Consider the following 26,661-nt stretch of genomic DNA (forward strand, 5'->3'; position numbering starts at 1 on the left):
GAATCAAATGAGAATCATGTTTATCTTATCGAAGTTCTAATAGCTCTTTGTTTAGAATGTGAGGCTATCAGAGCTTTAATGCTATATTATAGTCCTTCCAATAGTAGATACTATTCTAGGAATCATTTTTTAGGATGCATCTTGGCCTAGACAAATCTCCTGTACCGATGTTGCTCTTGTTGCTACCCATTCCAAGCCTCAAAATCATGGGCTAAATTTTGTAAGAATTATCGCTAAAAGGGTCACAACTTTTCTAATTGCCCTACGATGTCATAAGATTGGGCATATTATTGAGAATTGTTACCTGTGTTCACCTAAATAAAAAAAATGATACCTTTAAACTCAAGGGAGATTTCTCAATATTTAGATCTTTATCCATTGCCACTCCTGCATTTAAGGACACTGATATCGAGACTTTATTAATATAAATTATCTTTTCGAGTTCTTCTTTTCATACTACCTTCTCTTTTACTCTAGATGATTCATTTTCGCTCCTTGATTATACTTGTTGTAATCATATGACTCTTAATCTTTCTATCTTATCCACTATAATATCCTTTTTATCTATACTGTCAACGATACAAAAATGAACATCACTCACATTATACATCCATTACATACTTAAAAAAAAAAGCTTTAAAAAGACGACTTCATTTGGCCATGTGCTAATCTAAAAAAAATCACGTTTTTAAATTGCTATCATAATTTGCAAAGAAAAAAATCATGACCCATGATAGGTCAAATTAAAATATTTTTTGCTCATAAACGCGTTTACTAAAATCTAAAAAAAAAACAGTTTACCTCAACATGATGGAGCCACATTCTAATTTTTCTTAATCTTAATCTTCCATATACCTATTGTGTACTTTAGCATTAAATCTTATTTCTATGAGTCAATTATACGATTGAGGCTTCACTATTCTCTTATCTTTCTCCTGGCTGTTAGGTACAAGACCACAAATGGGGACAATTCTTGAGACACCCGCAAGGTGGAAAGATTGTTTGAAACATGTGTCCGTTTCCACTATATTTAGTTCTTCTTCGTATCAATGGCATCTTTTTCTATGTCAGGCTTTAGCAAGTAATTATTACATCCTCTATTTTATCGTGCGTTGTTAGGACAACCAGCTTTTTCATTTAATAATAGCTGTTTCTGATTTTCGTTTTGAGATTGTTGATTTTGATATTTGGGGACGTTTTCCTATTTCAACTGTAAGACATTTGTGTAATTTTATTCCCAGCAAACCAATTTTCTTCGGAAGTTTCCTAAGAAAGTAAGTGGCTTTAAGCATCAACTTCTCAAGACTTGAGAGTCTTTAAAAGCAATGGTTTTGATAAGACATGTGAGTGATTGATATTAAGGATCTTCAAATTTGGAATTTGAAATTAAATAACATAAAAATATTTTTATTAAATAAAAATGTGAAATAAATCACATCTTTAAAATACTTAATTGTTATATGATTGATAAAATCAGATATGGATTTTTAAATAAAAAGCATACTGATCAATTTCTTGCCAAAATAATATCAACTATTAATTTCATCACGTTATACAATATAAATATATAATTAATATTAATTAATCATGATAACTTAAATTTTAGTATTTTTTATTTTTACATGATAAAATATAATATGCTTATATATTGTTATTTAAATAGTTTATAAAAATTTTATTCAAAATAAATTTGATATTTTTATTTTTATAATTTCAAAAAAGAAAGAAATGAAAATAGCCAATGTTTTCGAACCCTACTCTTTAATCAGTTCCAATTATTTAAGTATGACTAATAAGTCATGTACAAAATGGTGATAAACTAAAACTTTCAAGTCAATTTGTTTGGTTTGGACATGTAGAGTCCGTTTGATAACCGAAAAATGACTTAATGGAAGAAAAATTTTTTTGTGTAAAATATTTTATAAGAAAATTTAATGTTTTCTATTGTTTGGATAAACTGTCGAAAATATTTTTTGTTATTTGGATCATTTTATGAAAAATATTTTTCATCATGGTGGAGTTATTTAGGTGTTAAAATAATAAATAGGAGTTGATTACAAAACAATATTGATATTTGATTTTCACTTATTTGGATCAAATTAAGAATGGAAATGAAAATGATCAAAATCAATAATAATATTTCCCAAAGCATTTAACTACATATCTGTAATAAAAATAATCTCTAATTTTCAAAAAATTTTCCATCTTATGGCTTTTTTATCACAACTATAAAAATATAAATATTCATCAATTGTGTAAGATATCCAAAACCTATACTTATAAATATGTATTCATTAAATGACAATCATTGAAATATTTTTTATTATAATTATTAGTAAGATTTAACTCTATTATAAGTGTGTATTNATTATAAATGTGTATTCATTAAATGATGAACATTGAAATATTTTTTATTATAATTATTAGTAAGATTTATTCCATTTATAAATAAAAAATTTAATTACAGGTTTCATTAAAAAATTATTTTTTAATTTTAATAACATTGTATAATTTAAATATTAATTATTTAAATTAATTTTTTAAAGTTAAATATTAATATTTTTATTTTTTAATATTTTAAGTTAAATATTAATATTCATCAAACTTATACTCATAAACTTAGTATAAAAGTCCTTTTGTTACTCTCTGAAAAATGTTTTACGCCTTTAAAAGATGTAAGATATTTTTCATGATTAACCCTGTTAACTTGCAAAATGTTTTACATTTAAAATTAATTTTTTATCTTCCAAACAAGTATAAGTCCTGAAAACGTTTTTCGAAAAATATTTTACTTCAAACAAAACAGACCTGTAATATCAAACTCGCCAATGAAAGAGAAATGTAAAAACTCTTGACAAGTTCAAAGGGGAAGTGAACATTTTGTTTTGCCTAATATGATTATCAAAAATACATTTGAAGGACAAAGAAAGCCAAACATATAATAATAATATGCATTTTATAAGGTGTCCTTTCAAGATTTCTCATCATAGCAATTAAAAGAGCATCAATTTCTTTTTCTTTTTTTGAATTAAAAGAGAATTACCTATTTATATATGGTAGTCAAATTAGTAGTATTATTATTCAGATTCTTATTAAAAGCTTGTCCTTTTCTTCAACTACATTGAAAGCAATGTGTCCATTAATAATTCAACTACATTGGAATTAATGTGACCTTTTCTTATTAATAATTCAACTATATTGAAAGCAATGTGTCCTTTTCTGATTAATACTTCTTATTATCTTAGTACCAACCAATCACTGGTGCAGCTACTAAACAATCCTAATTCTAATGGGTGAAACATGGCCGAGAGAAGTCTAAGTCAATACATTAGCTCACCACAAATTCATCAAAACAAGCAGTCAATCTCCTCAAACCCACAATTCATTTCTTTTTTCTTTGTTCATCAATCAAATATTTGATCACTAAATCATGATAAATTTGTGCTTAATCTCAATCTCAACGGAGGATACAGTCTCTCGTTGCTGGGATTGCATTGTTTAACATGCAAGTTATACACGTAAGCTTGAAGATAATCTCAAAGCTCTTAGTGTGGAATTGGCAAAACTGAATGCGCAAAGGGATGACGTGAAGCGAAGGGTAGATCTTGCCGAACAACAACGTATGGTGCCGCTCAACCAAGTTCAACTCTGGCTTTCAAGGGTGCAGATTGTGAGAGCTGAAGCTGAGGTATTGATCAAAGGTGGCACTCAACAAATTCAGAAATTATGTTTTGGTGGCTGCTTTTCCAAGAATTGTAAGTCTAGCTACAACTTTGGTAAACAAGTGACTAGAAAACTTGCAGAAATAGTTGATCTAAAGAATGAAGGAGATTTTGAAAGGGTAGCTAAGAATGAACTTGCACCCCAAGTGGATGTAAGACCTACTGAGCCCACGGTGGGTTTGGAATCAACATTGGCTAATGTCTGGCACTTACTTGAAGAAAAAGGTGTGGGCATTATTGGGTTATATGGCTTGGGAGGAGTTGGTAAAACAACACTCTGGACCCAAATTAACAACAAGTTAAGCAATAACCTAATCGATTATGATATTGTAATTTGGGTGGTGACTTCTAAAGATCACACTATCGAAAAGGTTCAAATGAGTTGTGGCAGAATAAAAGTTGCGATGAGAAAGCTACAGATATTTTCAGAGTGTTGATCAAAAAAAGTTTGTTCTACTGTTGGATGATGTGTGGGAGCGGGTGGATTTGATCAAAGTTGGAATAACTGTACCGAATTAGGAAAATGATTCTAAACTAGTTTTTACTACTCGTTCTTTAGAGGTATGTGGAGAAATGGAAGCTCATGAGAAAATCGAAGTAAAATGTTTAAGCGAAAATGCAGCTTGGAAATTGTTTAAAGAGAAGGTTGGAGGAGAAACCCTTGACAGCCATCTTGACATTCGAGGGCTAGCTAAACAAGTACCTGCAAAGTGTGGAGGACTGCCACTTGCACTGATTACAATCGGTCAAGCCATGGCTTGCAAGAAGATGCCCCAAGATTAGAAGTATGCGATTGAGGTCTTAAAAGAGTTTCCGCATAAATTAGCAAGAATGGATGAACAGGTGTATCCTCTTTTAAAATTTAGTTATGATAGCTTGCTTATTAACACGATGAGGTCTTGCCTTTTGTACTGTAGTTTGTTTTCTAAATATTCTAAAATTTTCATTTATGGGTTAATAGGTTTTTGGTTTTGCGAGGGATTTTTGAATGAATTTGACAACATAAGTAGAGCTCGAATGCAAGGGTACAACATTATCAATTCTCTTCTCAATGCATGTTTATTAGAAAGGGATGAAGATGTAAAATTTGTAAGGATGCATGATGTAATCCATGACATGCTTTTGTGGATAGCACGTGAGTGTGAAGCACTTGAGAAGAAATTTCTTGTACGAGTAGGGGAAGGATCAATTGAGGCATTTGATGTTGGAAATTGGGAAGGGGTGAGAATGTCATTGGTGAAGAATGGAATTGAAGATCTAAGAGGAAACCCTGCATACCCTAATCTTCAAACTTTATTTCTCATCGACAACAAGTTGAAGGTGATTAGTGATGGTTTCTTTCAATTATGCCCAATTTGAGAGTTCTAGTCTTGTCTTTAAATTTAAATCTCTGTGAGTTGTCAAAGGGAATTTCAGAACTAATTTCACTAGAGTATCTTGATTTGTCATATACAGGAATAAAAGAGTTACCAATTGAGTTGAATAGGTTGTCAAAATTAAAATTTTTGAAATTATTTGAGACATATTATGTGCCAAAAATCCCACGACAGCTGATATGTAGATTTTCAAAGTTGAAAAGATTCGTAATGACTACGTCAGAATCTTGTGGAGATGAAATGGATGAAGACAATATCCTAAATGGTGACAATGAAGGTTTAATAAAGGAATTAAAATACTTGCAACATTTGGATGAGCTGATTATAGAAATAAAATGTATTTTTGCTTTAGAAAGCCTTTTGAGCTCGCACAAGTTACGAGGATACACTGAGCATTTATGCCTCCGAGATTTAAGGAAGACAAAGGTATTGAATGCTTTATGTTTAGCAAATATGGAGCATTTAGAGCGCCTAAATATTAGCTGTTGTAAAAGCTTGGAAGAGATGGCAATAAGGAAGATGGAGAAGGAATTAGAAGAAGGAACCTCCTCACTCTTTCCAACTAATATTAATACTTTTAGTCCTTGCTTCCACGCACTGAACCGGGTTTGCATAAGCAAATGCATCAACTTGACGGACATGGCATGGCTTATTTTTGCTCCAAATCTGAAGTGTCTTAGTGTAATGTTTTGCTTAAGAATGGAAGGAATAATAAGTGAAGTTGCAACTGTGGTTGGAGTTCCGTAGCCAAGCCCATTTGCTAAGCTAGAAAGCTTGATTTACGAGAACTACTAGAATTGAAGAGCATATATTGGGATGCCCTACCTTTCCCATGTTTGAGGCAAATCAAAGAATTCAACTGCCCAAAATTGAAAAAGCTTCCGCTCAACTTTGACAGTGGGAAACAAATCAGCATTGAAGGATATGAGGAGTGGTGGGAAGAGCTTCAATGGAAGGATGAAGCCACTCGAAATGCTTTTTTACCCTCTTTCAAACGTGTAGATTGGTGGAAAGAGGTAGACTTCAAGGATGAAGCCACTCTACGTCCTACGTTTTGGCAACGATAAAACTATAAAGGAAAGGTATGTCATATTTTAGAAGCAATTTTTCCCTTATTTTTCTCTCTTATATTATCATTGTCTTCAAAGGTGAGATGACATGCTAACTGTGTTTGATATGATAAGGTCTCTAAAATTCCTGTCCCAGTAGTATTCATTTATTCATCAATCATTTTAATCCCTAATTCATCCAATATATTTGGCAACTAGTAAATTTTCTTGCTTCGAATGACCCAATAATTTTTAATTCTTCATAGTCCTCATTACATGTACAGTAAACACATCTTTGGGAACAACTAAAGAAGCACTAATAAATTTTCTGCACATCTGCATGTCTTCGTATTCATTGGGCAGAGACTGGCGCATGGACAAGTCAATCAGTTTGATGATAGCTACATGTATGTTGAAATCAACATTGAAAGAGAGAAAGGATGCTGGAAAGAGGTAGAATGGGAAGACAAGACACTTACTCCATGGTCTAATAACTTTATGGGGTTATGATCTTGAGGAATAAAAAACAATGAAGAACTCAGATGTAATAAACCACAAAGTCTTGTTTGGTTTTCTTCTCACTTGTCAAGTTTAGTTTGTCTTGGACCGAGATTGTAATTTGGATGTTCTGTTTTGTGTGGTTGTCTTGTTTTCATCATATCCCATACTTGATTTGTTTGGCGAAATTTCTATTTATATCTATCACTTGATAGTTCTCAACTACAGTGAAACAAAAATTAGAACTGTTTTCTTCTACATCTCTGCTTGCTGTCATTTTAGTTCTTGTCATGAGGTTTGCCATCTAAACCACGTTGCTTAGGAATTTAACAGGACCCTTTATTTTTTTCTTTGAAAACTAAATATCAGTAGATATTGCTGGTATGGTGAAGGTCAGTCGAATAAACCATCTTGATGGCATTGGAGTCCATCAGTGAACAACACTAGTTCAATGTAAAGGCTTTTCTAGTTGTCTTCTATTCCTATGGTAATGACAATGATATTAGCCTTGTAAGTTGCCTAATCTATCTTCCTAAAAAAATGTTGCTTTCCCATGTAAATGACTGATTCTTCTCCTCCCTATCTGCTCCTCTGTTCCTTGCCGCCTCCTCTCTCTTTCTCTTCCCTCTCTTCTATTTGAAGTCCATGACAAAGATGGAAAAACAAACAACTTGTTAGTGTGGAGTTTCAATCTGAAAATGGCTATGGCTTCAATAATTTTACCTTTCCCCCCGATGCAAGTTATATGAAAACCCGATTGGAGAGTTTCACATCCTGCTACAAATTACAAAATGTTTTACAACTCCGAGACACAAATTTCACTTGAAACTTCCTTGTTCATATTGGCAAAAATCTGAAACCAGTCAACCAGGATAATGCAAACATGCCATTCGTGGATTTTATCTGTATTCTCAGAGTAAGACAACGGAAAGCGTTTGGGATTTAACTAGGATCTCATGGCCTATCCATTTGTTTGAGGAAGAAGTGATGTGGACTTTTTGATTGAACATCCAAATTCTGCAGAAGCATCCTGGAATATAAAAGTTTGGAAATGCCATCAGGAATATACTGGAATCTACCTTGTTGTAATCTTCATGGTTCCAGCCTTCAAGAGCATTGCGGTGATGCGAATAATTTGCCTGGGGTTCTAAAGAATTGCTTGCAATGTAGTATTCATATGTACTTCTTGCTGCTTCAACCTCCACCAATCATTGAAACTCTGACAGGAAGAAGAGATGAAGCTTGGAAAAAGGCATCCGTCTGAGGTAGCAAAAAGCTTGCCTGGATGGGAACGCAAGTTTATGTCTTACAAGGCGTTGAAGAAGCAAGTGAAACTGATAAATCCCCATTGTAATGGAAAGAAAGGGTCAAGATCAGGCGATAGAAAATTGTCAGAGGGTGGAAGCAATGCGGGGAATTCACCAGCACAAGGCACGGGTTCATTAGACAGGGAGCTCAATAAGATTAATACCTATTATATTGACAAACAGGAAGATTATGTCATCAGATTTCGGGTAATATTATCAGATCTCCCCCTCAGCAGAATAAATCGAAACTTTCTAAAAAAGACTTAATATTAAATTATTAGGTTGCCTATTGGTTTCAATATTCTGTTATAGTATATTTCCATGTATGCCTGTATTCGCTTTTCTTCCTTCAAGGACATTGTGATTCTGTGCTTTCTTGAGGTAGATAACCCTGCAATCAGCTCAGTGGTCATTGTCAGATTATTCCAGAGCTCAGGGTCGCAAGACATCAAGTATATTATCATATCCGAACCAAACAGGAACAAGTTATAAATTCAAGCTTTCACTTTACAAAGTTTATTAAGGGATAAAAATACTGAGTTTTTATTTTAGTAGGAATTCAACTAAAAGTTGATGTTTATTTGTTTTTCAGTTGTATTATAATATTTGAATTCTATTCCTAATTTCAATTGGATTTTTTTTTTTAACTTTTTCCAGTTGTATTATAACACTTTAAATATATTCCTAATTTGAATTGGACTTATGATGTCAAACAATATAAAAACTTAATTTCTATTCATTTAAGTGTAACTTAAAAAAGAGCACAACATACCCCGCAGAAAGCCAGGTAATTCTCTTTTCTATATCTTTTGTGGTTTTTCATAATATTTTACTTTTGCATATTGTTTCATTAATAAAAAAGTTCATATTTTTAGACTATTGATCTAAGAAAACATGGAGAATGCTGAAGCAGATTGGAAAAATCTTCCAACACTTTGTTTCTTTTTGATTCTTGACAAATTAAAAGCTTCTGGTACGCTGGTTCAATTTGGTGCAGTTTGCAAGAATTGGTATTCAGTTTTTAATGATTTTCTTGACTCAAGAAGGCGATCAGCGCTTAATCTAGTTCCCATGCTGGTGATTCCAACCAAAAAGAGCAACAAAAATCGAAAATTATACAGTTTACAAGCCAAAGCAAAAATTTGCAACATTGAGTTACCAAAATCTTATGGTACGAGATTTTGTGGTTCTTGTTATGATTGGTTGGCCATGGTGGATGAGAATATGATTATAACTCTCTTAAACCCTTTTAAGGATGGAATCACAATTGATCTTCCTAAAATTGAAGTTGTCAAGACATCGAGCTACCAATACGACATTCAGAAGGTTATCTTATCAGTTGACCCATTATCGTATCCAGATAATTATGTGGTGGTTGTTATTCATGGCACGCATTACAGATTAGCTTTCTACAAATCTGGGCAAAGAGATTGGATATATCTGGATAAGGATTTCACTCTTTTCACCGATATTATTTTTTATAGAAGTTTAGTTTATGCTATTGGAAATTGGAATATGATAGTTTCTTTTGATGTTAATGATAGTAGTCTCGATGACACTTTGAAACCACCAAAGTTGAAGACACTTGTGCCTGCAGACAAATGGTATCAAAATTTAGATAACTATTCATATAAAGCATATCTTGTTGAGTCATCAAAGGGAAATTTATTCTCTATAAAAAGAGATTTGGATTTTGACAAGGATGATAATTATTTGACTAAGAATTTCAAAATTTTCAAGTTGATTTTGGATGATCAAAGTGGTGAATTGTTAGAGCAAAAGGAGGTGAAGAACATAGACGGAGATGTAGTGTTTGTGGGAGATAACAGAACCTTAGCCATCTCAATTTTAGATTTTCCTGAAGCAGAACAGCCGAATTCTATATATTTCATAGATGATTTGTTCGATATGTATGCATATCAGCCATATGGTCCTCGAGATGTTGGTATTTTCCATATAAAAGATGAAACTCTTGCAGAACATTATCAATTCAAACCTTCACATAAAAATCTACCTCCTTATACTTGGATTTTACCACCAATTAATTTTAAATTAAAGTCAGTTTAAATTTGTTTTAGTTTGGGTATTTGAAGCTCTCTGAAGTCATGTAATATTTTAATTTTATATATAAAATTTGGCTTTTCTTTTAAATTTTCCTCAATTATCATTATACTATTACACTAGGATCAAAAGTAAAAATAAAAATAAATTATTCGGTAGCATAATAAAAAATGAAAATCGGAAAAATTCAAATAAAGCCTCCCTTACTTCCTTCTTTCCCTTCACGGCCACTGTCCATTCCACCCCGGGCGGCCGTCCTCCACCTAAGCCACCATTCCAATCTCTAAATCCCAATTTTGGCCTCCAAAACCCCAACGTTCTGCAATTCATCTTAGCCCTAACAACCCAAATCCAACCACAACAGGTACTCTAATCCAAGCAGCTGCCACAGTCAGCCTTAGAAACAGAGAGACACCACACTGCCTCTGGCGTAGTCCCGAAGAAGGTTCGGGAAAGAGCCGACCAGGCCGTGAAGCAGGCGTGGCGCGAGCTTATTGCGCCCAGAAAGAGTGTTACGGCTTGGAAAGTTTCTCAGGCAGCGCCCCACCGGCAGTCCCGGTGGCGCTCCAAGCTGATTCTTGGAGCTCGTTGGGATTGGATATGCACCGGACTCCGTCTCTTCAAAAGGCTATAAGCATTGAGGAAGGGTAATTAGACAAATGAAATGATATGTTTGTATATAAGCATGTTTTGTTGCGATTTAGTGGTTAGTATGGATATTGAAATCCTTGAGGTAGGCTAAGGAGGAACTGGATGCCAATTTTTGGAAGAACCCAAAGTGAAAATGTTAAAATTATTTGGAGAATGAAATGCATGGTTTTACTTTTATATAAGAATATTTATGTTAGGAATGTTATAATGTTTTAGAATTTTAGTCAACTTTTAATTTTTAAAAAGAATTTAATTTACTTTAATAGCTAGTAACAAGCAATTACAGAAAAGCAAGTAGCAAAAGCAACAACTAAACAGAGCCTTAAGGGAAGAGTAGGTTTATTATTTAATTTAAATTTTTTTATTTTTTGACTTTTGAGAGTTAAAGATATCTATTTCAGCAAAAATATGGAGTTATATGGAATTATAAACTTTGATGAGCAGGGAATGAGCAGGGCGTATCTCTCTAGCCACATTGAAAACAGCTTTTCACTTGTAGCAGACAAAATTGAAAATTTCTACCCTGCTGCAATTGGAGACCAAATTATTGTTTGAAACATAATGATTATTTCCTTCAATCCCTTTTTTTTTTTTTCTAATTTCTTCCTTTCTACTCTTTATATTGTTTACGTAAATGCGTCTATTCAATGTTTTGTGGGAGGATGGAAAATTACTACGTTGTATGAGTTAGACATGGCAATATGTGGTAATGAGGGTGTTAAGACGTTTAAAATGCTGGGGCTTGGCCCTTTGCTCCATCATCCGCTTGTCTTGCGGTACTTCCTACTAAACTCTGATTATATGGAAGTGTTTAAAGTAACAAGTGAGGGTCTAATTGCTCACTTCATGAATATATGGACTGTCATGAAAATCAAAAAATTATTATTGATGAATTTTGGATTTTGTTGCTGACAAGCAAGCTTTCATGTGCAAGGAAAAGCTTGGCATGCATATTTGAAGCTTGACGTATGTATTGCATATCTTCCTACTAACTTTTAGTAGGAAAAGTCTCATGCACTGATAGAACCAATGCCTTTAGAGCTGCATAAAACTTTTTCAGAAAGCATGGCTTATTTTGATTTTAGATTTGTTTTACAGGGATGTATCATGATTTTGTCCCAAATCAGTGAACACTGCTCATAAATTACCACCTCTGATATCTAATCTGTTGGTTCAAAGGCACATTGTTGATTATTATGACCTGGCAAAACTTCATTAGTATAGTATAAATTATTTATAACTCTTAGGCCTTAACAGTAAAGGAGTTGGCCTTTTAGTGGTCGTGGAGCTGATATATTGCTTCGCGGACTGTGCCAGTACTTATTATTATTGCCCTTCTGCTATTTTTTGAGTGGATGCAACGAGCTGAGACTGTGTTATGCTACATGAAGTATGCTTGTTACTTGGCATAGTGGAGTGGATACAGAATTTTGCTGCATTTTGTTCCACTGATATCAGTAACATCTTTCTGTCCTCTGAGGGATTAGGGATGAAAACTGGCAGGTCTGAGTTAAAAACAAGGTCAAACTGTATGCAAAATACAATAGGTAGGCTTTCCTATGCAGAGAAAGAAAACAAAGTATTTGATAGGACATACAAGCAACCCGAAGTTTGTCACATGATTGATGGTGCAGAAGTTTCTGCGGAGACATTGGGCAATAAGAACAGAAAACAATCATCTAGAGTTGATGAACAGAAAGATGTGGCCTTGGTTATTGAGTCAATCAGGCGAGATGAGTTCCATCTGGATCCAAATCTGTCAGATATGGAGAGCAGAATGTTAAATAAGCAGCATGCTTGCATCGGGAGAGCACTCCATTTTCTTTCTAAGGAGTTATGCTCTCAGGACTCACATTTTCTTCTGGAGCTTGTAAGTTTGCTTTTTGCTTTTTTTTTTTTTATTTGTGTGCAGTAGGTCTGTGCATGCTGTAAAATGTTGCTTAAATTAAATAAGTTTTGGACTCACAATTTGTTATGAAACTTAATTTCTAAATTACAAAAAAGACTAGTGGGAAACTCCTTTTCCATAGTAGCTTGGAAATATGTTAGAGGACAAATTTATATTCAGATATTTTATCTTAGGTATCTGTATTCTTGAAGGTCATTTTTAATATTTAGGCAGTTGGTTTTTTGCCACATGTGGACCCACTGGAGCAGCATCGTATTTTTGTGCATGTCAGTCCAATATTTTTAATATTTAAGTTTGTAGGTTATCCTTAAAAAAATATTTATAACACATTGGTATTTTTTGTTTATGGTGTGATGTTTAGTGTATTGGTCAATGCAGTGTTTGGTATGCTTAATTTAGGTATTCCTCTATCCCACAATAACTGTCCTCTTTGAAAGAGCTTTAGGAAGCAGTATAACACATAGTAGTAATTATAGTTGACAGCTTTATCTCTCAAAAGTAAAGTAGTTTTTTGGTATTCTTTTTCCTCTTGTTTGTAAAAATTATTAAAGGGTGTTGTTGGAAGTTAGATAATGAGCCTTTGACTTTTGATTGTGGAGAATATATTTGGGACATCCAAAAAATAGTGATGAGGACCCTTATTATGGGATAGAGGAGTATTAAATTTTTCTGAACTGCTGCTACTAAATGGTGAAGTGTTAACTGCATCTGATTGAGCGTCGTGTTGCTTTAGGTTGAAAATGCTGATGATAATGTCTATTCTGAAACTGTGGAACCAACTCTAACATCTATTCTTCAAGAGCCGGGTATAATTCTTTTCAATAACGAACAAGGCTTTTCTGCTCAGAACATCAGAGCTCTTTGTGATTCTGGAAGCTCGACCAAAAAAGTATCTGTTGGATGTGTAGGAAAGAAAGGCATTGGCTTCAAATCTGTGTTTCAGGTATGCTGAAAGCAACAGTTTCATCCATATATATTTCAGTTTTTTAATTTATATTCTCTCTCACTGATTTGCTCTGTTCAAGCAATGTCGTCTGTTACCATGTTTTCATGTCTTGAGTAGAAGATATCTGAAAGTGTACGAATAAGACTTAAATGGTCCATTGAGTGACAGTTGGGAGAAGAGGTTAGATAATTAAACAAGACAAATATTGTGGCTCCTATCCTTTTGTTCAAGTTAATATTTAGCAGCTAGCTTCCTTGAACTGGAAAATATTATACTAATTTTAATTAAGCTTGTCCATTTTCTCTTTCATATCAAAAAGTAGAATGGAATTTTCTTGACTGCCAAAACATCATTTATTCTACTTTTGAGAATCCAAAAATGGTCACTAGATTGTTAGTCAATGGTTATGGACAGAGTGATTTTCTTCCTGCATTAAGGTTGAATATACCATTTCCTGCACTGTTTGCTGCAAGAATCTCAATTGAAAGGTACTTACTGGGTGTATTCTGTTAATGACTGGTTTCTATGGGCTTAGTTTTTTGGGCATTTTGCAGGTTACAGATGCTCCTGAGATTCATTCCAATGGGTTTCCTGTCAAGTTTGATATAAGTGATGGTTGGGTAGGTTTTGTTTTGCCAACTCTAGTTCCTTCTTGTAATGTTGACTCTTTTGAAATGCTGTTGAGTGGAGACAATAATCAACTGGATAATAAATGTTGGATCACATGCTTTGTATCAGTAACATCTAAAGGAAATGATAAGATCAATATTATTTCCATGTTTTCAGATTTTCATCCTTCCGTATGACTCTTTCTCCACAGGCTCCAGTGTATGGTGTTTTGGAACATGCTCAATAATTCTTTTATTGTTATTAGAAAAGAAATTTTGGCAAATGGTATTATAAAGGTTCCATGTGGGATAGATAACAAGATATGGTTTGTAGCATCCCAAAAGTAGCAGGCTGATATTATTCATCTTGATGTGCAAACAACAAAAATTTCTATAGCATTTACACTGGAGAAGTCTGAGCGTGGATGTTACAGACAATTTCTGGACCAACAACCTATATTTGTTTTTCTTCCTTCAAGGACATAGTGATTCTGTTCTTCCTTCACCTGGAGAGGAAGTTGATGTAGATAGCCCCTCGAATCAGTGGTTATTGTCAGAGTATTCCAGTTTGTTTCTTTTCCCGTGAATTGAGAAGTTCAATTTATTTCTCTTTTTATCGCATCACATATTCTCTCTCCTCACATTTTTAATTTGGAATTTTTCCTGGTGTCTTTTATTTATCTTGGAAGCAATCTTTATTCCCTGATAAGAGAATACAATCAACCCAAACAGCTAATTGTAAACTTGAGTGTCATTATATATTATAGCTTTATCTACTTCATATTTGCAGTTCCTCACTACTTTTTCTTTGACACCTCTATGCGTGCAGGATATTAAGATTTCAACAATATGTCAAATGATCTGATTTTTTGGTATAATACTTACTGATTGGGGGTAAGTTTTGGAATTTTAATTTAATCAGGCTTTGTGGAAAAGCTTAGCTGTGGATATGACTGTGCATAGAGGGAGAGAGGGAGAGGGAGGAGCAGAAGCTTTATCAACTTTGTAGTTGCATTATTTTTTTATTCCGAACACTTGCACATGCAGTCTTAGATAGTAGAAGAGAGAGAGAGAGAGGGAGAGAGAGAGAGAGACTGCGATACATATTTGCATTGACACTGGCAAATAATTTTGATCTACATAGACAATGGACAAGTTACAGACTCAGATCTGACACTTGCACTGGATTCCTAGTTTAGTTTCCTATCTTTTTAATTTTAGGTGGTACATGTTTGAGGGATCAGTTGCATTTTTATCTCTCTTGAGTACTTATTTCTTTCCTGAATGTTATCTGCATGAGGCTGGACGTTGAGGGTTTTTCTTTTAATCTCACTGTAATATGAGGTGCATTTCATGGACTTTTATTTTATGCATAGGTTCTGCAAAGAATGCTCTTCTTTGGCAAGTCAACAGCTTAGAAGAAGAAGAAAATGAAGTCAATTCTTCTTTGTCTCCTTTTATTAGATTTCTAAACGTTGCTGTGAGTCTACTGTGCTTAGTTGGTTGAAATAAGTTGTTATTTACCTAAGTGCTAAATTGCAGCAGAATCTAGTAAATGCTCCTTGAATCCTTTCGATATCTTCTTTTGAGCACTTGGTAACTTGAAGAGCATGAGCATATGAGATAAGATTGTTTACTTTCAATAGTGTATTAAAGCATAATCCTGTTTTTACCTTCTTCGGGGAAAAATGTTTTTCAGTACAGTTGAGGCATTAGTGCTAAGTTGGAGCAGAATTTAGTAAAGGTTCCTTTGACCCCTTCAGTTGAGGCACCTTTATTGAGACACCCACCTTGAGTGCCTCGGGTGTGCACCTTGAAAGGTAGTAGGCACAAAAAGGCTCAAGCGGTAAGGGTGGGATGGGGTTGGTAGAATCTTAGATTTGAGCTGTAATAGTCTTCCTTGTACCAGAAAAAGTAAAAAGGTATGCCTCAATTAAGTGGCCCCATTTTTTTAAGAGTTTTTTAATTGTATGAGCTGTATTTTCAATAGGCATAAAAGGTCAATAAATGTGTTTTTTCAAGAATAAGGAAAGGATAGTCTTGTCCATATGTTATCCATATGTAACTAGACATTTTCGGTTGCCATCTTTTCAAATAAACTTTGTAAAATTGAAATTATAGGATAGTACACTGTGTCTGGCTGTTTAAATTATTCGGTTTCCTATTAGTTACCCTATGTGATTCCTTGTTTTAAGTATATATGCAACTTAAAGAGGGATTTTCTCATTATTGATTTGCTTACTTATATCTTTAACTTTTTCATATTGTATTGATTTCAATATTCTGTTCTATTATGCTCAATTCCTGTTTCGGGCTGTTCAAATTATTTGGTTTCCTATTGGTTATCCTATGTGGTTTCTTGTTATAGTATATATACAATTTAAAGAGGGATTTCCTCTTTATCGATTTGTTTAGTTATATCTTTAACTTTTCATATTATAGTGATCTTAATATTCTGTTCAATTATGCTCAATTCCTGACAAATTGTTTTCTTCTGTTTAGTAATTTTGGGTCGCTGATTCAGGGCGTCTTAAATCTAATTAATGTGGACTTTCAACGGATTAGAAAGATACGTAGAACTAATTCTCATTTGTTTGACAATTGTGTGAAGTAATCACTGTTAGGAAAAAGCCCTTCCAGGGTGACAGGACACTACACATCAGTGTCAAGGGGTTTGGGTGGGTTGAGACTTGCTAATTGATAAGCAATTTCATCACAGTTAAAAAAAGGTGGAGGGGTGAATTTGCGATTAAGTGTTAGCTTTTGCACCTATTCGAAGGGAAGGGAAAGCATAATTGCGTGGATTACTTGGGCATGCAATGGATGCGTGGTTACACTGAATCACAGGATTATTAGATAGACCATGCTGATTGATAATATATATGATATGTTTGCTACAATTAAATGATGTCTACTTTTCCTCAATCTTAGGAATTATGTAAATTATAATCAATTGCACCAAATTATATATAGGGGTGTGACGCTTTTTGTCTTGAATAAATTGCAATAAGATGGTGAATTCTGTGCTGATTAAGGAGTAACACTAGTACATTAACAACTTGTTTTGCTAGTTGGAAACATAATGGTGCCTTGCTCAGCAGTTAAGCTCTTGGCTTAGTGTTATGTTTAGCAACAGTCGAAGTTGTGAATAGATATGAAAGCCATGCTGATGATGTTCTCATGGTTGATCCACATTTGCACTCTTATGCCTTTTGAAGTAATAGTGGATAAAAACAGCCTGCCCGGGTGGATACTGTGCTATTACTTATTTTGCTTTTCCTTTGTTATTTGTTTCCTCTCTAGGAACAGCACTTTTCCATTATTTAGCATAAAAAACAATAAACACATAGATTATGACTTGTATGTTCACTACAAATGGGCACCCTTGATCTACTTTTTAAGCTTTTCTCTATCTTGATAGGAAGCAAGTTTTGCTACTAATATTAATGGACTTTTTCTGTGATTTAAATATATGAAATAGAACAAATATTTCTATTTATATGATTTCATAATTAAAATAATAAAGCATAAAATAGCATAATATTATAGAAGAACTATAAAGACGCACGCAATAAAACATGATTCCCACCAGTGAGTTTTACATAAATTAAGAATATAAAAATATTACAAAATAACACTTAGAGCTCTTTAAAGTAACTAAATGACAATTAAAATTATAAATACCATTTAAAATTCTTCGAAGCAACTAAATGATAATTAAAACTATAAATACTAATATAATATCTTATAAATGGGTGGGCATATTAAGATATAATCTTAGTGACCATTGTCACGATGCTCCTTCCTTGCTACTTTTGTTGGAAAACCACGCTTGCAAACGTCACATTTGAATTTGATAACATTTTTATCATGAGATTGCTCTTGGTGACTTATAACACTCTGTAAAGACTTGCATTTTTTATTGCAAATGTTGCAAAGGAAATCATAGTCATTGCGCTCAACATTTTCATTAGCAGCATTGGAAGCCATGGTGTGAAAAATAAAGTAAATGGATGAATAAAAGACCTCTAGCTAGTTGCTATCAAATTACCAAGACGAAGGATAGTTATATATACAATAGAAATAAATGTTTTTTGCATGAGCTGGCAGTTGATTCACAGTAAATGAATAAGAAAGAAATGAGTTGGTTAGTGTGACAAACAACAATAATGTAAATTGTGTGATTTTTATTTTATTACCAGTTTTGGTCAAGAACATGCAAGTTGCTTGACTCCCTATTATGTTAAATATCAAAGGTGCAATTATGTTAAATATCAAAGTTGAGAGCTTTGTCTCCAAAACATTTTTAGGTGAATGATACTTGATAACTATGTTTAAATAATAAATATAACAATTAATACTTGATAACTCCATAATTCAAAACTCAGACAAGTTGATGAAGCGTCCATTGAAAAAATATGTACCAACTTTATTCTATCAACACGTTTTTAACTGCCAACATACATAGCTGCCATTTCCACAACCAAGTTACTAGAAACAGTAGATTATAAGCATGCAATTGCAAGCATAAACCTTGATACCTTACACTTGGTATGGAAATGGAATAGACACTAGTTGTATAATTAGATATCTAAGACTATAAGTCGAGAACTGAAGAATGTGCATCAAGTCCAATACAAGAAAACTGCTTGGCACCTGTGAAGTTGCAACAACACCATAAATAGAGATTAATGATTTGCCAAAACCTGTCACATACATGTAATGATTTGGTATGGAATAGAAATTATCTCTGCTTTTATGGGGAAATCCAGATATGGATTCAGCACCTAAACAAGTTCATCCTTGTTACTAAAGGAGATAAACTTCAGATCAATGTCTACAGCAATGAACCACAGTTGCCACACCTAAGTTTAGATACAGCTGTAATTCTTATATAACACCAAATTAGAAAGATAAATGTTGTATTTATAATGAAACAAAAGGGCAAAATTTTATTAAAACTTACCATCAAAACAAAAAAAAAATTAACAAATTCCACAACACAAATTTTCAACTTCACTCCAATATTGGAAAGATGAAATGTTCTATTTATAATGAAAAAAGGAAAATATAAAAACAAAAAGATGAAATCTTCAGGCTCAGATGACTATGAAAATGTCCCAACTACCCAATGAGACTGTTTCCCCATTCTCAAGCTGGCCTCCAACAATTGAGCCATGTCATGTTTTAGACTTTGGATGACACATGGTTTGTTTCTGCATCTTGTTATCTCTTTTCTAAATTCTGAAATCTTCTTCAATTCATGTTGCTTGCTGACAAGTGGAACTAATTGCTCTGCATATAGGTTATCATCGTCAGAAACAACAGAATGCTGTGAATTACTTGGACAACGATAGAGTAAGCAAACGTTAAAAGGTAATGGCTTCCACACCGCATTCTGCCCTTGGTTTGAAATTTTGTTTCTTGGTGTTCTGTCATTGGACTCGATCGCTTACCAGGACTAGTTCAATGTAAATTGCTTTCAAGCTGTTGTGTAGTTTTATGATAATGGTAATTCTATTAACCTTGTCACTTGGTCTAAATATTTTATAATGACGTTAGATGGAATATTTTAATGGTTAAATATAATAAATTATTATGATTAGGTAAGGTAAGAAAGAGTCCGTCAACCAAATTATGAACACATACATTGAAGACATAAGAAAATTCCTAGAAAATAGCGTATTATTATCCTGCCACTTGATTGAAAGCAATGCGTCCATTAATAACTTAATCTAAATTATTTTAGTACCAATCAATCGCCCATTCAGTTAATAAACAATCCTAGCGCTAATGGTCGGTAAAGTCTAAGTCAACACAGAGCGATAAAGCGTTGCATACAAGAGATTCATCAAAACAAGCAGTCTCTTCAAACCCCCAATTCATTCATTCATTCTTCTGTGTTCATCAACCAAATATCATGGGAAATTTGTGCGCAATCTCAATCTCAACAGCGGATACAGTCTCTCGTTGCTGGGATTGCATTGTTGGACAAGCAAGTTACACATGTAAGCTTGAAGATAATCTTAAAGCTCTCACTGTGGAATTGGCGAAACTAAAAGCACGAAGTGATGACTTAAAAGATAGGGTTGATCTTGCCGAACAACAACGTATGAAGCAGCTCAACCAAGTTCAACTCTGGCTTTCAAGGGTGCAGACTGTGGCAGCTGAGGCTGAGGAATTGATCCAAAACGGTCCTCAAGAAATTCAGAAATTATTCTTTGCTGGCTGCTTTTCCAAGAACTGTAAGTCTAGCTATAAGTTTGGTAAACAAGTGGCCAGAAAACTTGAAGAAATAGTGGATCTAAATGAAAAAGGAGAATTCGAAAGGGTAGCTGAGAATGAACTTGCCCCCCAAGTGGACGTAAGACCTACTGAGCCTACGGTGGGTTTGGAATCAACATTGGCTAATGTCTGGCGCTTACTTGAAGGAAAAGATGTGGGCATTATTGGGCTATATGGCTTGGGAGGAGTTGGTAAAACAACACTCTTGACCCAAATTAACAACAAGTTAAGCAATAACCTAATCGGTTATGATGTTGTTATTTGGGTGGTGGTGTCTAAAGATCACACTATCGAAAAGGTTCAAGAAAAAATTGGTGAAAAGGTTGGCCTTTCAAATGAGTTGTGGAAGAGTAAAAGTTATGATGAGAAAGCTATAGATATTTTTAGAATTTTGAGCAAAAAAAAGTTTGTTCTGTTGATGGATGATGTGTGGGAGCGGGTGGATTTGATCAAAGTTGGAATACCTGTACCGAATCAGGATAATGTTTCTAAATTAATTTTTACAACTCGCTTCTTAGAGGTATGTGGAAAAATGGAAGCTCAGGAGAAAATGGAAGTAAAGTGTTTAAGAAAAGATGAAGCTTGGGAATTGTTTGAAAAAAAGGTTGGAGAAGAAACCCTTGACAGCCATCCAGATACTCGAGGGCTAGCTCAACAAGTAGCTGCAAAGTGTGGAGGACTACCTCTTGCACTGATTACAATAGGTCGAGCCATGGCTTGCAAGAAGATGCCCCAAGATTGGAAATATGCAATTGAGGTCTTGCAAAAGTTTCCGCATAAATTGGCAAGAATGGATCAACAGGTGTACTCTCTTTTAAAATTTAGTTATGATAGCTTGCCTACTGACACGATGAGGTCTTGCCTTCTGTACTGTAGTTTGTATCCTGAAGATTTTTTCATTAGTGTTAATCTGCTAATAGATTGTTGGTTTTGTGAGGGATTTTTGGGTGAATTTGGTAACATAAGTGGAGCTCGAATGCAAGGGTACAACATTATCAATTCTCTTGTTGATGCTTGTTTATTAGAAAGAAGTGAATATTTTGCAGAATATGTAAAGATGCATGATGTGATTCGTGACATGGCTTTGTGGATAGCATGTGAGTGTGAAGCACTTGAGAAGAAATTTTGTGTACAAGCAAGGGTAGGATCAAACAAGACACTTGATTTTGAAAGTTGGGAAGGTTTAAGAATGTCTTTGGCGTATAGTGGAATTGAAGGTCTAAGAGGAACACCTAGATGTCCTAATCTTCAAACTTTATTTCTCAATGGTAACAATTTAAAAGTAATTAGTAATGGTTTCTTCCAATTTATGCGAAATTTGAGAGTTTTATACCTATATTTTAACATGCATCTTTGTGAGTTGCCAAAGGGATTTTCAGCACTAGTTTCACTAGAGTATCTCGATCTATCATTTACAAGTGTAAGAGAGTTACCAATCGAGTTGAATAGGTTGTCAAGATTAAAAATTTTAAACTTGGTAGAGACAATATATCTCCAAAAAATCCCAAGACAATTGATATGTAGATTTTCAAAGCTGCAAATATTCAGAATGTCTGTATTAAGTTCATATGAAGATGAAATGGATGAAGACAATGTCTTGAACGGTGGTAATGAAGATCTATTAAAGGAATTGAAATGCTTGGCCCATTTGGATGAGCTGCGCATAGAAATAAAAAGTGTTTTTGCTTTAGAAAGCCTTTTAAGCTTTCACAACTTACGAGGATGCACTGAGCAACTTTTGCTCCTAGATTTTCGGGAGACAAAGGTATTCAATGTTTCCTGTTTAGCAAATATGGAGCGTTTGGAGAGCCTAGTTGTTAGAAAATGTGAAAGCATGGAAGAGATGGTCATGAGGAAGATGGAGAACGAATTCGGGGAAGGAAGAATGATAGAATCCTCTTCACTCTTTCCAACTAATAGTAATCGTATTGCTCCTTGCTTTCATGTACTGAGTGAGGTTTCGCTGGGCGGATGCAACAAGTTGAAGAACGCGACGTGGCTTGCTTTTGTTTCAACCCTAACGAAGCTTGTTGTAATGTCTTGCTCAAGAATGGAAGAAATAATAAGTGATCAAGTCACAAACATGGTTGAAATTCCAAATCCAAGCCCATTTGCTAAGCTAGAAAAGCTTGATTTACGAGATCTACCGAAATTGAAGAGCATATGTTGGGGTGCCTTACCTTTCCCATGTTTACGGCAAATTAGAGTATTCAATTGCTCCAAGTTGATAAAGCTTCCACTCAACTTCGACAGTGGGAATCAAATTAGCATTGAAGGATATCAAGAGTGGTGGGAAAAGATTCAATGGAATGATGAAGTCACTCGAAATGCTTTTTTACCTTCTTTCAAATGTGTAGATTGGTGGAAAGACGTAGATTGGGAGGATGAAGCCATTATACATCCTACTTTGTTGTTTCGGTAACGATTGTAAACGAAAGGTATGTGGTATTTTTCTCTCTTGTATTATCATTGTCTTCAAAGGTGAGATAGCATGCTAATTGTTTGATATAATAAGGTCTCTTTCAAATACGTTTCTAACTTCTACCTTTTTGTTCTCTTTTACTAATTTTAAAGGTTTAAATTATCTCTAGTACTGTTCATAATTGAGATGAAGACTAAAATCTTCAAAATTTCTATTGAACAAGTAATATGCAATACTTTCAATGCAATTATATGGTATAGACATAGAATTTTCAAGGGCAAGTGCATGGAAACAAATTCTTTCATGATGCACAATCTTCTAACTTGGAAAGGAGTTATTAAAGGTTAAGAGGTCTTGAGATAAGTCTTTAAATGCTATAAACAAGGTTATAGTACTTTCAGGAATTAATTTTAATTCTTATCTTTCTGTCAAATACTGAATCTTGAAGGATGTAAGAATGACATGAATTGAATAGGAAAATAATTAGTACATTTATGCTATACACCAAATACAGTATTAGGGCTAATGCTGCATAATTATGTAAGGGTGTCATACAATGAATTGAATTTCCAAGAATTCATGTGTTATAAAAGAAAAGAAAAACAACTTTATGCATTAATAAAGGATTCAACATTGTGGTTTACAATGTCAATTCATCTAGTATGTCAACTAGAAAGTTTCGTTGCTTAAAATTACCCAGTAATCTTTAATTCTTCATAGTCTTCATTACATGTACAGGAAACACAACATATTTGGGAGCAACTATAGAAGCAATAATAACTTTTCTGCACTGATGCATATCTTCTTATTCTTTGGGCAGAGACTAGTACATGGACAAGTCAATCAGTTTGATGATAGCTACATGTATTTGGAAATCAACATTGAAAGAGAGAAAGGATGCTGGAAAGTGTCTCAGGACATTTCCTCAGTGGTCTAATAAATTTCTGGAGTTATGGTCTTGAGGAGCAGAAAACAATGAAGAACTCATCAAATGTAATAAATCACAAAGTATTGTTTGCTTTTTTCTTCTTTTGTTAAGTTTAGTTTGTCTTGGACCTTTGAGATAGTTATTTGTATGTTTTATTTTGTGTGGTTGTCTTGTTTGTATCATATTTTGACTTGATTTTCTTGGAGAAATTTCTATTTATATCTATCACTTGATATTTCTCAACTAAAACAAATCAAGATTAGACATGCTTTCTTGTACATCACTACTTACTCCCACAAATCAAGAATTAATCTTTTGGATACTCCCATTTCGGGTGATAATAGGTTAGTTTGCAAAAAAAGTTTAATTCTTTGGGTTTCTCTAATTTGTTGCATTAAAAGGAATCTATCAAAGGGATCCTCTCCTAAGATTTTGTTAGTGCACAAAAATAAGGAGAAGTAGGGTTCAGCTAAAAAAAGAAGGAAGAAGTTGAAGGAGGGCATTTTTGCTGGTTTGAGTAATTCTAAGTCCCTTTCCATTTTACCTAGAGACAATTTTGTTTTTGATGCAAACATTGCCCATAGAATTCGATTATTAAAAGGGAAACCACTGATTTTGTAAAATTGGCTAATAGCTTTGGGGGTTTTTTTTTTTCATGATCCGAATCCTCAGGTTATTAATGCCTTGGTTGATATAGATATCTTTTAGGATATGTAATCTTTTCTATGTGTCTTGGGGTTTTTTTCCCCTATGTTATTTCTCACATGGAATGTCAAAGGGATGAATAGTGGTGAAAAAAAATCTTTTAAAAGGAAAATCTTACCAGTTAAGTTGAATATGGTGTTTTTATGAGAGTCTTGATAAAATAGAATTATTTTAATCTTAGAATTGTTCTTAAAAGTTAGTTAAGTTCTTGAGTTTATAATAGTATTTAGTTATTTTTAGTTATTTTCTAATTAGTTTATTTTTATTAAGTTATTTTATTTTATACTATTTTTATATTTATTTGCCTTAGTTTAGTTAATATTTATTAATTTTTATATTTTTGTGGGACTTTAAAGGAATAAGGCTTGATTTTGCTGAAGAAAAGTGTTTAGAGAGCTCAAGCTCTGTTTGTATATGTCACAATAATTTGAGCATAACTTTCAATCCCAATCTCAATTCCAATGTCCAAATAAAGTCATTCTTGACCGATGGAAAGCTAAGAGATAGAGTTACAACTTTCATTCAAGTTACTTTGCCCATTTATGCCTCGATGATAGAGAAAATTGCATTGAAAGTTGCCAGAGTGTTGTAGTCAAAAAGAGAAGGCTTGAAGCCAAGGGAGCATAGCGGCATTGATGGGGTGTGCCACGACATCGAAGAGAAAAATTTGAATAAGTTGTTGCAAGAAAGAAAAGGATTCGAGCTGACTTAAGTCCTCTGGGCTCTACACTTATTTTAAGCTGAAATTAAGAGTCATTAGGCTAAAGTAGTTAAGTTTATGACAAATTAGGTTAATTAGTTTCGATTATATATAGATAACTTGAGAAGAAGCTAGCCATAAGAAGAAAATCTTAAGAGAAATTCAAGAAGTTAAAAGGTTGAGGCTGAACATTGAAGATCAAGATTGTAAAATTTGTTTATTTTCTTCTTCCTTAGCTTTTATTATTCTTGTTACTCTTGATGGCTAAACTTCATATTTTTTTATTTATTATTGCAATTATGAGTTGCTAAAGTTCTTTTTCTAGGACTGCAATTGAACTCACATGTAATCTAAAGTTTTAATCTATTTCTAGCTTATTTTCAATGGAATTGAATTGTATATTCTTATTTGTCCTCAATGCTTTTAATTGCCTGATTACTAATTAAATTGATTTAGAAACCTAAACACAACTTTGGATAGAGAGTTTAGTGAAGAATAAAATTAGAATAACATATGATCATATTTATTTACTTGGTTGAATAAATTGATTTATGTATAGAATAGAGATATACCTATATTCCATATGTCAAGCCCAACTCTATAAAATATTTGCCATGTCATTCATGTGCTTGATAATATGTTTGCATACTTGGAAAGTCCCGAAAAAAATCGTTAAAAGTCTGTAGTGAACCTAGTGGTACAACTAAGCTGAATTAAGCCTCGAACTAGTCCAAATAGAGATTTTAAGATGAAATTGAGAATTTTGAAAACTCAGAATGACTTAATATGGTGATTTGGAGTTCGAGGATTGATTTGGAGTCAAATTGGAATTTTCATGATGTAGGGACAAAATGGTCATTTTGCCACCTAAGGGCAAAATTGGAATTTTATACCACCCATCACTTGTCATGCCTAAGGATTTCATCAATTAACATTTTATATTATGGATAATTGAGATATTTTATGTGGTGGTGAAAGAAAGCTTAGTTGTTAATTGTTAAACATGGACCAATGGAATGGTGACAAGTGGCAAGCTTTCATTTCTTTATAATTTACATTAAAAATCAGCACATGACTCTTCCATTTCACTCCCATATGTTCAGCCTCGCCAAGGAAAAGAGGAAAGAAAGAAAGAACAAACCCTAGTGAGCAAAAATTCAAGGGAAAATTAGTGGATTTCAAGAAATTAAGCAAGTAAAGGTAAAATTTCTTGATTTTAGCTTGTGATCTACCTTTCCTATGCATTCTTTTTCATTTTCCATGATTGAGAATCAAGTTTGCATGAAGATACCTTTGCTGGCCGGACATGGAGGGAGGGATTTTGATCTTGGATTTAGTTGGAAAACATGTTATTCTAGTGTTTTTAGTTAGTTGGTGATGTGTAGCATGAAAAACAAATAAGAAAAAATTCATGTTCTTCCATCACCCTCATTGGCCGAATCTTCCTTATGGTATGTTGATGGTGCATTTGATTTCATATCAAGTGATTTGGTT

General features: G+C 33.6%; 2 protein-coding genes and 1 pseudogene across 5 annotated transcripts; all 3 read left to right on the forward strand.

Annotated features, from left to right (window-relative positions):
• LOC18507157 (probable disease resistance protein At1g12290) lies at positions 3,503-23,771 on the forward strand (the record flags this gene model as incomplete). Its single annotated transcript, XM_018122750.1, has 3 exons — positions 3,503-4,093; positions 20,711-22,830; positions 23,573-23,771. Coding segments are annotated over 3 exons (2,910 nt in total), but the record flags the coding sequence as incomplete, so codon positions are not given.
• Positions 4,159-5,952, forward strand: LOC18595292 (annotated as a pseudogene).
• Positions 10,194-16,377, forward strand: LOC18595293. Of its 4 annotated transcripts, none has more exons than XM_018123176.1 (5): positions 10,194-10,660; positions 11,763-12,534; positions 13,307-13,516; positions 14,074-14,139; positions 14,957-16,377. In XM_018123176.1, exons 2-5 carry the CDS (start codon positions 12,043-12,045, stop codon positions 14,990-14,992), a joined length of 804 nt encoding a protein of 267 aa, XP_017978665.1. In that variant the 5' UTR covers positions 10,194-10,660; positions 11,763-12,042; the 3' UTR covers positions 14,993-16,377. The 4 variants fall into 4 exon arrangements, with proteins under 4 accessions (XP_017978665.1, XP_017978663.1, XP_017978664.1 ...); XM_018123174.1 differs by lacking the exon at positions 14,957-16,377 and adding an exon at positions 14,306-14,934; XM_018123175.1 differs by lacking the exon at positions 14,957-16,377 and adding an exon at positions 14,340-14,934.

Source organism: Theobroma cacao, chromosome 6 (assembly GCF_000208745.1).
Source record: "Theobroma cacao cultivar B97-61/B2 chromosome 6, Criollo_cocoa_genome_V2, whole genome shotgun sequence".
Lineage (NCBI taxonomy): Eukaryota > Viridiplantae > Streptophyta > Magnoliopsida > Malvales > Malvaceae > Theobroma > Theobroma cacao.